General features: G+C 39.7%; 1 protein-coding gene across 1 annotated transcript in view; it reads left to right on the top strand.

Annotated features, from left to right (window-relative positions):
• LOC107182779 (dynein heavy chain 9, axonemal-like) overlaps positions 1-11,779 on the top strand; it is a 95,725-nt gene that overhangs the window by 17,359 nt on the left and 66,587 nt on the right. Inside the window, exons 4-6 of the mRNA XM_015562545.1 lie at positions 5,277-5,419; positions 5,771-5,932; positions 6,132-6,365. Coding sequence (XP_015418031.1) covers positions 5,277-5,419; positions 5,771-5,932; positions 6,132-6,365 — 539 coding nt within the window. The remainder of the gene's footprint in view (positions 1-5,276; positions 5,420-5,770; positions 5,933-6,131; positions 6,366-11,779) is intronic.

The raw sequence follows: 11,779 nt of genomic DNA on the forward strand, positions 1-11,779 counted from the left end.
GCCTTATTCTTACCTCCCTCAAGCTCATCTCTCTCATTGAGAAAGCTTGTGTCAGTATCAGCCACACGACTATCTCATACCTCCCAGTCTGTCTCCATTTCCTCACAGTTTCCTCCTTTCCTCCCATATGACCATTCGTCCTTCCCATGGCCAGCTCTTCCATCTGAGCTAGGAGCCCTCGCCCTGGCTCCTGATTCAGAAATTTGTTCTATTCTGTCTCTCCTTCCTATTTCTGAATCTCCCTCACAGTTTTCACATCCTCACACCCACATTTACTTTTTTCCTTTATGTTTTGCTATATTTCTTTATAACATATGTTGGACATACAAAAATAATAAAACAAACACCCATGCAATTATGGACAATGTTGCAAAGAAGAAACCTCTGGTGTGCATGTGCAAGAGTTTCTTTACACTCACGGCCCAAAACTTGGATTACCGAATTGTCTGGTTTGTGCCTTTCAACTTAACGAAAAAGGGCCAAGTTGCTCTCTAGAGCAGTGGTACAAATTTGCTCTTTGACCAAAGCCTGTTTCTTCCTAACCTCCGAACATTTGGTTTATATGACATACATTTTGACAACGGGTCTGAAATGAAATATCATTGCTTGCCTTTCCCTTATGACTTACAACCCTGGCGCATCTTCTCAAGGGTTCATTGGCTATTCCTCTTCTGTGATTTGCCTACTGACATATTTTCCCTTTAGCTCTTGGTTCTTCGTCTTTTTCTTATGGAATTGTAAGTGTTCTTTATATATTCTGGATACTACCTCTTTGTTCATTATACAGTTTGAAGTCTGGATCTGACTTTTGTCATGCTGATTTAGTTTATGTTGTAAAACTTACTCTTTTTAATGCTCTGTGCTTCTGATGGGTCAGAAACCTTGTCCTATCCAACACCATAAAAATAATCTCATGTATTTTATTTTTAAATTATTACTGTTTTACTTTTCATATTCATGTCTCTAATTCACCTGAAATATATTTTCATATTGCGTTGTAATTTTATCTTTTAATATTAATATTGAATTACCCTAACATCACATCAATTTAGTCCATCCCTTGTCTGCACACTGGTGTGTGTGTGTGTGTGTGTGTGTGTCTTAAATATATTTTTATTGATTTCAGAGAGGAAGGGAGAGGGAGAGATAAAAACATTAATGATGAGAATCATTGATTGGCTGCCTCCTGCACGCCCCCTACTGGGGATCAAGCCGCAGCCTAAGCATGTACCTTGGCTGGAATCAAACCAGGGAACCTTCAACCTGCAGACCAGTGCTGTATCCACTGAGCCAAACCAGCTAGGGCTGCACACTGATTTTTAATGTCAATTTCCTATTTATATCTGGGTCTGTTTCTAGGTGTTTCACTCGTTGTTCTATCTGCTTACCCCAGCACCAACCTCACCGTTGTTTTAACTAGCATAGCTTTATGAGGAGGCTTGATTTCTGGTGGGGCAAGTCCCTCCTCTGGTTCTTGCTCACAAATATCTTGGCCATTTTTCACCCTTTGCTCTTCCATATAAATTTTAGAATATGCTTGTCAAGATCAAAAATGAAACCTACTTGATCTTTTTATTGGAATTGCATCTTTATGATACTGGTAATACTGAATCACCCACCCATAAACACAGTATTTCTCTCCATTTATTTAGGGTTTTATTTATGCTCTTCAATAGTATGTTATAGTTTTTACATCAAGATCTTGCACATCTTTTTGTATATTTATGGCTACTTGCCTTATTATTATTATTATTATTATTATTATTATTATTATTATTTTGGTATTCTAAATAACTTTAAAAAACATTTTTTTTGCTGAAGTACAGAAATGCCATTTTATTTCCAATTTTTATTTTATATCCAGCAGGCTTGTTGTTGAAAATGCTTATGAGCTCTGATTGCTTATGTGTATACTCTCTTAGATTTTCTATGTAGAAAATTAAATTTTGAACAATGATAACTTTATTATTTCCTTAACTATCCTTATACATTTAATTTCTTTTTCTTGACATTTTGAATAACTCAGGACATCCATATAATGTTGGATAAAAACATAGAGCAGTTAGGCTCTATGTCTTGTTCCTGATTTGAAAGACAATATTTTAGTTTTTCAGCATTGGTTATGATGTTTGCTTTAGGTTTGGGATAAATATCTATTATGAGATTAAGAGAAATCTCTTTTATTCCTAGTTTGCTAACAGTGTTTAGAAAATTTGTGTATCTATTTTGATGGTCATATTGCTTTATTTTTTAATCTATTAATATAGTGAAGTTTTTCATTTATTTTTCTAATATTTAACAACCTTTGCATTTCTAGGATATACCCTGCGACTAAAGCAGGGTAGGATTACTTAGTTAGGATTTTTAAAAATTTTATTCATCATATATTGCCTCATTAATATAGTATTAACTTTCAGGTTTTGCCAATCTGGTAAAAAATAATATATTAGGAGTAATTTCAAAGTATATTTCTATTATTATGAGTGAGGTTGATTGTCTATTTATATGTTTGCCAATCTGATTTGTACAAACAAAAAAGTAACTAAGCATAGTTTCAATGTGCATTTCTGTTACTACAAGTGAGGTAAAGCATTTGTTCATATGTTTAAAAAGCATTTGTACTTTCTGTACTGTGAATCCTCTTTTCATGCTCTTTACCCCATCTTTCTGTTGAATTGTTGATCTTTTCCTTTAGTTGTAAAGAGTATGTGTGTGTGTGTGTGTGTGTGTGTGTGTGTAGAGTGTGTGTGTTTTTATATTTTAAGGAGATTAGCTATTTAACTATAATTTGAATTAAACACATATATTTTTTTTCCTTTCTTTTGTCGAGAACATTTTAGTTCTACCCTCTTAGCAGATTTCAATTATACAATACAGTGTTATCAACTATAGTCACTAAGTTACACATTAACTCCTCAAACCTTATTCATCTTTTTTTTTCTCTACCACATTTTTATTTAATTAATTAATTTTCAAATTAAATTTATTGGGATGACATTGATTAATAAAATTATATAGGTTTCAAGTGTACAGTTCTATGATACATCATCTGTGTGCCCACCATCCAAAGTCAAATCTTCCATCACCATATATTTGACCCCCTTTACCCTAATACTACACCTCCAACCCCCTTCCCTTTGGTAACCACTGTAGTGTTCTCTATGTCTATAAGGTTTTGTTTCCTTGTTTTTCTTTCGTTTCCTTGTTTCACTCATTCGTTGCTTTCAGTGTTATGTCTCACATGGAATGCTGCTCAGCCATCAGAAAAGATGAAACACTGACATCTGCAACAACATGAACAGATCTTGAGAATATAATGTTAAGCAGATAAGTCAGACAGACTTATGATTTTACTTATTCATAAGTGATTTCACTTGTTTATCTTTTAACTTATAAAATGATTTTACTTATTCATCTTATAACTTATAAACGTTTGAACCCTTTTACCAACCTCTCCTCACCCCTCAGCCCCTGGCAACCACTTTTGTATTCTCTGTTTCTATGAGTTCGGCTTTTTTTTTTTTTTAGATTCCACATATAAGTGATATCAGGCAATATGTGTCATTCTGGCTTTTTTCACTTAACATAATATGCTCTAGTTTCATCCATGTTGTCACAAATAATAAGATCTCCTTTTTAAGGCTGAAGAATATTTCTATGGACATATATACAGCATATTTTCTTGATTCATTCATCCATTACTGAACACTTAGGTTTTCTCAAACCTTGGCAACTGTAAATAGTACAACAATGTGAATAGTACAACAGTGAACATGGAAGTACAGATATCCTTTCAAGACAATGGTTTTGTTTCCTTTGGATATATACCCGTAAGTGTGTTTGCTGGATCATATGGCAGTTCTGTTTTTAATCTGAGGAAGCATACTGTTTTCCATAGTGGCCATCCCAGTTTACAATCCCACTAACAGTGCACAAGGGTTTCCTTTTCTCTACATTCTCATCAACTCTTGTTATTATTTCCTGTTTTGTTTTTTGTTTTATAATAACTATTCTAACAGGGGTCAGGTAATATCTCACTATGGTTTTGATTTGCATTTTTCTGATGATTAGTGATGTTGAGCTTCATTTCATGACCTGTTAGCCACTTGTATGTCTTCTTTGGAAAGCATATATTTTCTTAATTGTTTTGGAGGGTTTTCTTTTGTTGCTGTTATACTTTGCCTATGATGTTTTCATTACATAATTTTATATAAAATTTATAAATTTATATGTATCAAATTTATCTTCTAAAAATGTCAATGTTGAATTATTGTAGAAAGTCCTTCCCCACTAAGAGATTATAAAATATTTCCCTCATTTTTTCTATCATTTTTATGATTTTATTTTTTTATAGTTGAGTCATTATTCCATTTACAATTTATCCTGGTTTTCAGTGGAATATAAAGATCCAACCATAATTTTTTTTTACATCCCAGTTTTCCCAATACTATGTATCAAATTTTCATCTTCCCCCTACTGAGTTATGATGTCAGACTTATACTAAATTTCCTGTTCTTGCCACTTTTTCACTAATAAAAAGTGATAGATCATTTTTTAATTTAATTTTTAATTACAGTTTACATTCAATATTTTTTTGTATTTGTTTCAGGTGTACAGCATAGTGTGATAGCTCGTTCTTCTTACATATATGAACTTGTCTATATAAGTGGCCTTTTTAACCAGGTCATATAGCTACTTTACATCAGTTTTATTTCTCCTGCTAAATATTAAGCTCCTTATCAGCACAATTTCTAGAACAGTAGTTAGTAAGTGCATGCTTTAAGCAAAAGAGAAAAAGACAACTGAAAACTCTTGGGCTACCAGCTGCTGACCCAGGGTAAGAGGGTACCATACCCCCTGCCCCATCCTATAAGGCAGTGGTTCTCAACCTTCCTAATGCCGCGACCCTTTAATACAGTTCCTCATGTTGTGGTGACCCCCAATTTCATTGTTACAAACTGAACATAATTAAAGCAGAGTGATTCATCACAAAAACCATATGTAATTATATGTGTGTTTTCCGATGGTCTTAGGCGACCCCTGTGAAAGGATCGTTCAACCCCCAAAGGGGTCACGACCCATAGGCTGAGAACCGCTGCTGTAAGGGATTATTTTCCTGCCTGGGTTTAGAGGAAATACGTGTCTGTCTAGTTTCTTCAGCAAAAGTGGTGGAACGTGGCCAAAAGACCTGTGTCCCAAGATTGAAAAGTATCATGTCCACTTGTATCGCGCAGACGGATGCCAAAGCTGTCCATCTGCACTCCCTTTCTTCCTAGGAGAGGTCCCAGATCTCTACTCTGATGATGAAGTTGAAAGCATCATAAGCAACGTGAGGAATGAAGTCAAGAGCCAAGGTCTCGTTGACAACAGAGAGAACTGCTGGAAATTCTTTATAGATCGGGTCCGACGACAGCTGAAGGTATAGAAGGATTTATTGCCTGGGGTCGACAGGCCCAGAGATGATTCATGAAAGCCCCTACTAATATTCTGGACACAGCTGTCCTGGCTGATTGTCTTGAGAGTGGGAGGGGGAGGGTTCAGTGCCCTTCTCAGCCTTTTCAAGGATGCCCTCTCATCTGCTTCCCTCTTGCCTCATACAGTCTAAGTTTCCCACTTTCTCGGCTAGAAAGGCTGGCTATCGATTACAGATTTTTGTCTCTGTTGGATGTGTTTCTGTTTCCTGGGAAACTAAGAACCCCGGGATGTACCTGTCTCTCTGTGAGTGCTTCTCTGATACCTTTTTGGTTCTCCCATCTCTCTGACTTCCCAGGTGACGCTCTGCTTCTCCCCGGTGGGGAACAAGCTGAGGGTCCGCAGCAGGAGGTTCCCAGCCATTGTGACCTGCACGGCTATCGACTGGTTCCACGAGTGGCCTCAGCAGGCACTGGAGTCTGTCAGCCTCCGCTTCTTGCAGAGCACGGAGAGCATTGAGGTGAGAGGGCCAAGGAGACGCTCCTCAAGCTTCTTTCCACCTCAGGGTACAGGAATTCCATGTACAGAATTCCAGCGTCCAAGTTCAGGCTCAGATAGAGTTGTTGGAACAACTTCCCAAGTGGGGAAGCCATAGGGGGTGGGTGACCCCCAGTCTTCATGGAGAGACTATCTCTTTATTTCCTGCTCTTTGATTTTAGCCCACAGTCAAGCAGTCGATTAGCAAGTTCATGGCTTTTGTCCACACGAGTGTCAACCAGACGTCCCAGTCTTATCTGAGCAATGAGCAGCGCTACAACTACACAACCCCCAAGTCATTTCTGGAGTTCATCAGGCTCTACCAGAGCTTGCTGCGCAGGAATGGCCAAGAGCTCAAGTCCAAGACGGAGCGGCTGGAGAACGGGCTGCTGAAGCTCCACAGCACCTCTGCCCAGGTAGTGACAGTCCTTCCATCGTTCCTGCTGCTGGGGGGCTGAGAGGAGGTGGGAGCAGCCTCTTTTCAGAGAACTGGAGGGATCACACTTGAGGTCCCAAAGTGAGTCATGGTTTTCCGGAGGCCCCAGCACTATCAGAAACAGTACAAGAGTGGAGGCCGACCTGTCCAGCAGAAGGGCACATCCTCACCTTCAGGTCTGATCTGCTCCCTCTCCCTGCTGCTGGAATCCCCGAAAGCCCCTCTTCTCTCTTCCTCTTTATCATCTCCTCCTTTTGCACTGCTTCCCTCTCCAGTCTATTTCCCTTCCATTTTCAGAACCAAAAGAGAATAATCGAAAGAAGTGGTTACAGGGTTCTATCAATTTTCTTTTGTCTTACAGTATTACCTATCAAAGAGCCATTGAAACCTAGTTTCTTAAAGAAACCCTGTCTCCTTTCATGCATTTCCTCATAGATTTCTAAGTGGTTGGCCATCAAAAGAAGGCCCCTGTTGCCCTGTCCTTGTTAAAATTTTCTACTTTTCCAGATGGAACAAGTTTATTTTAGTCAATATACTCCTCTTCCTTGGAGAGCTGGGAACACCTCCAGGCCCTTCTGCCCATGCCCATCAAACATTGCTGATCTTTGATGGCTCCTTTCTGGGCTCTGTTTATCCGCAGCAGAACTGGTCTCTCATTATGGTGATGAAATTTCATTCACTTGCACAATTAAACTAAAATTGTGATCACTCTACCTATTGGGCATCACATGTTCCTATAGCTATCTAAGCCTTTCATTTACTGTCATTTTCTGAACTTTGCTTCTGGAATAGCTGTATTGAATATCTTTCTTCGGATTTGTACTTTCTCTCCACTTCAGTTTTCTTTATTCATGGATGTAATATAGCTAAAGGATTTCAGTTCATTTAGTGCAGGGGTGGGGAAGACCCAGCCTGTGGGCTGTGTGCGGCTCACAAAATCATTGGTCTGGCCCTGCCAAGGCATTAGGGGTGAGTTCATTAAATGTTTGACCGAATATCGCAGGCTAATTTTTAAGTTGATAATTTTGTATGGCCCTCAAATGCTATAAATATCCAAATGGTCCTTAGCAGAAATAAGGGCTCCCCAGCCCTGATTTAGTGGGATGCAGGGAATCCTTGCAAGCTATAATCATATTCTCTCTTGTGCTTGGAAACTTTTCTTCTATTATATGGTTTTGTTCATCTGCTCTGGCCTGTCCTGCAGGAGCAATGACTAGCTGGATGGGTTCCCTGCACCCGCATCTATTTTGTCCTCACTCATGGTTTTCATCCCTTTGGCCTTTTTCTCTCCATCCGAGGGAAGCTTTGCGGGTTCATTCTCAACAATGCTAATTTAATAGTGTGTGATATTGCTTCTGCTTCCCATGTTTCCAGTGAAGACTTTAATTATGCTATTGCATTTTTAATACCCTAACAGCTCTTCCTCGTCTTATGCTTTTTCCTTCTTTATTGCTTTTTTATTTTAGCCTGTTTTTCTGCAGCTGTATTACAGAAACCATTCTACTGGTTATGCCTAACAGCTCCCTCAGTGTTATTTCCAGATCCAGGATTGGGTCATCTTCAGAGCTGCATTCTTCTCCTTAGTCTTCTAGATGCCATTTATTTCCTTGTCCTGTATTTATATAACGACATTTTTTTTCCACTTACCTTCACAGGTGGTGGGACATTTGTTGAAAATCAATGGCATGTCAGCAAATGGCATGTGACAATGATCTCTGATGCTACTTTCTACCATTTGTGTCGTGACCAAACCCCATTTTTAAAGTTCAGTTTAGGGCAGATTGAAATACACAGATCCCAGCCCGGGCCCGAGCAGTTGACCTGGTGTTCACCTTGTTGTAGAAAGATAGCATCTTCTCTCCCAATCACTTTCTGCTCCTGTCAATCTCTGAATGTGTCGAAAACAGCATCAGAAAGAATCCAGATGCAGCACTGCCAGGTTTTTTAAAACATCTCCCACCTTTTCTTCTTTCTGCCCCCCCTCCCCACCTACGGTCCCTCAGAACATTCTGCATTCCCACCGGCACCGTTCTGCCTCCTCCCACTTCTCCCCTGGGAGTTGCTGATCAGTCTGTGTAGAGGATGTTTGCTGGGGAGCAAACAATAGGTAAGGTGCTCTTACACTCATAGAACAGCACCCAGTATTCTCTTTCCTACAGACAATGAGGAAAGCATAAATGTCTGTGTTCCTGGTTCAGGTGGTCTCTGTTTAAAATGGGGAAGCCTGCCCTGGCCAGGTTGGCTCAGTGGATAGAGAGTCATCCTGCCAACGAATGGTCCCTAGTTCAATTCCAGTCAAGGGCACATGCCCGGGTTGTAGGCTAAATCCCCGGGGGAGGGGGGGAGGCGGCGTGCAGGAGGCAACCAATCAATGATTCTCTCTCATCACTGATGTTTCTATCTCTCTCTCCCTCTCTCTTCCTCTCTGAAATCAATATATAATTTTTTTTAAAAGGAGAAGCCTGGTTGTACCTTTAGGTGAATCCAGCTCAATCTGCATATAGTTAGTGAAGAATCCTCCCAAGTCTTGAACCAGTTTCAGTTTCTTCTCCTTCTATTGTCTCTTCTTCAGGGAATAACACTTCTACCTGCCCAGGTCCCTAGGCCAGAAAGTGGTGCATTGTCTTTGACTCCTGCCTTTTCCTCACCTCCTACATTTAAGCATTAACAAATTCTATCAGTTTTCTAAATAACTCTCACATGCACCCCTCTTGCTGTATCCCCTATTTTCAATGTCTTGATGTAGACACTTTTATCTGGATTATTTCAATAAGTCAAACTCTCAGCTCTCACCCCCAGCCCATCCACGCTTTGCTAGCAACCTCTTGCATCAGCCATCGGGCCAAAATCCTTGTGGTCATCTGTGGCTCTCCTCATTCCTCTCTGTCTCTCACAATCTACAACTAGAAAATCACTGTTGGCTCTAACTTCAAACATGCCCAGAATCTCAGCAGTTCTCGCCTCCTACACTGCTACTACCCAAATCTGAGCCACTGTCATCTTACCTGGAAGCCACAATATCCTGTATTCATTTGTCGGTTCTACTTTTGCTCCTCAGTAACCTGTCATCAACAGAGCAGCCAGAGCGATCCATTTGAAACATAAATGAAATAGTGTCACTTTTCTGCTCAAATCCCTGCGATAGGAGTGGCCCTTAGTTCCCTCATTACAGTGGCTTCCGAGGCTCCTCCCAAACCCTGCCCTGTTACCTCTCAGCCCTAATCTGCTGCTACCCAATCCCTGTGACATTCCCCTCCAGCCACACTGCTTCTTTGCTCTCTCCTCAGACATTCCAGGCCTTCGCATTGGCTATTCCCTCTACCTCAGATGTCCTTCCCTCTAAACTTCCTGTGGCTCACTTCCTCACTGCCTCCAAATGTTACCTTCTCAATGAACCTTACCCTGATGACTCTACTTTAAAATATAAGCCCATACACTCCTGATGCCCTCATTAGGTTCTACTTGGCCTTTCCCCATAGCACTTACCCCGGTCTAACATATTATATGACGTACTTGTTTGTTTCTTGGTGTTGTTGTCTATCTCCATCTGTTGAATGCAAGCTCCATAAGGACAGGGATCTTCTCTCTTTTACTCACTGACGTGTGTCAGGTGCCTAAAACTGTGCCTGGACAGAGTGAGCATTCATTGACTATCTGTTGAATAAATGCATTAGTTAATGAATAGCATTCTACTTTATCTCCCTGACTATATTCTGGAAGCACCCTAGACCAGTACAACCCAATGGAAATATCCTGCAAGTCGTGTATGCACATTTAAACTTTCTAGTAGCTGCTTCAAAAAAATTTAAAAATGAAACAAGTGAGTTTTGTTTAAATGGAATATTTTAATTATATATACTTTATCATATACTTTAATAATATTTGTTACTTAACCCAATATATCTAAAATATCATTTTAACATGTAATCGATGTAAAAAAAGTTCTTAATTATAGACTTCCCCTTTTTCCGACATGGTTTCAAAAACTAGGGAATATGATGGTGCAGCACATCTCAGTTGGGACAAGACACGTTGTAAGTGCTCATTGGCCACATGGGGCTCATGATTACCAAACTACACAGCACACCTCTAGACCTGCTTTTAGAGTGATCTTTGCTCAAGCCAGAAGTCTGAGTATTCTCTCTTGTAGGTCTTAATGATTTAGACCAGTGGTTCTCAACCTTCCTAATGCCGTGACCCTTTAATACAGTTCCTTATGTTGTGGTGACCCCCAACCATAAAATTATTTTCCTTGCTACTTCATAACTGTAATTTTGCTACTGTTATGAATCGTAATGTAAATATCTATATGCAGGATGTATTTTCATTGTTACAAATTGAACATAATTAAAGCATAGTGATTAATCACAAAACAATATGTAATTATATATGTGTTTTCCGATGGTCTTAGGTGACCCCTGTGAAAGGGTCATTCGATCCCCAAAGGGGTCGCGACCCACAGGTTGAGAACCGCTGATTTAGACATTACAGCTCAGATTCTCTGCTCTTTTAATAGCTTTTAAAATTGTCTCTGCAGGACTGAAGCACATCATCATAATCTGATGCAAGAATAATGACTTGAACTATATTCTATCAGTATCCTACGGCCCAATTATGACTGTTTTTGGTGTTCATAATCTGGTGGGAGTAGACTGAATGAATCCCCCAGCTCTAGCTAGACTCCAAATTTATTTAGCAATAATAGTTGTATTAGAAGTAGTAGTGATAATGGTAATAATGGCAATAATTAACAGTTGTGTGGTAATCTAAAGTTTAGAAACTTTAGCTATAATTCCATGCTTAGCCTCAGCTCATCAGAAATGTAACTATTTTTCTATAACTGGGTTTAACTTAGCTCTGGGTCCATCTTTGTCATTTAAGCATAGAAAGCTCTCAGTGTTTCATTTCAGGCTGCCTTGGTGACTTCAGGTTATAAACTCTGGCAGCTGAGAGTTTTCCTCTGGAGGCGTTTCCTCCTGTGTCTGCGGTGGTGTCAGCTTCAGGAGCAACTGAGGAAACACTGTGTGGCCCTCCAGTTCCCATTGGCTCTGATGATGGATAGAGGGTCCTTCTGGGTCTTTAGGTGGCATCTTCTGTCTTTGCTTCAGCTTCAACTGACATCTTCACAGTTGGAATAGCTTGTTTTCTCTCTCTTGACTCAGTCAGAGCCCCCAATTCTGCCCTGGGTCTCACCTCATCTTTCACTGATATCCTCAGAACCCACATCATTCTCACTTCTGTATCTAACTCAGGAGTATTCATAAGGAAGTGGGGCTGTTGGATTGAAACAAATGCTCACAAAAGGCCCACAGCTACTACACATAGGATTTAATCAGCAAGTCTGTTAATCTGGAAACTTTTATAATTCCGTTTATCTTAGGTTTATAAAAATCA

This window comes from Myotis davidii, unplaced genomic scaffold (assembly GCF_000327345.1).
Source record: "Myotis davidii unplaced genomic scaffold, ASM32734v1 scaffold37, whole genome shotgun sequence".
Lineage (NCBI taxonomy): Eukaryota > Metazoa > Chordata > Mammalia > Chiroptera > Vespertilionidae > Myotis > Myotis davidii.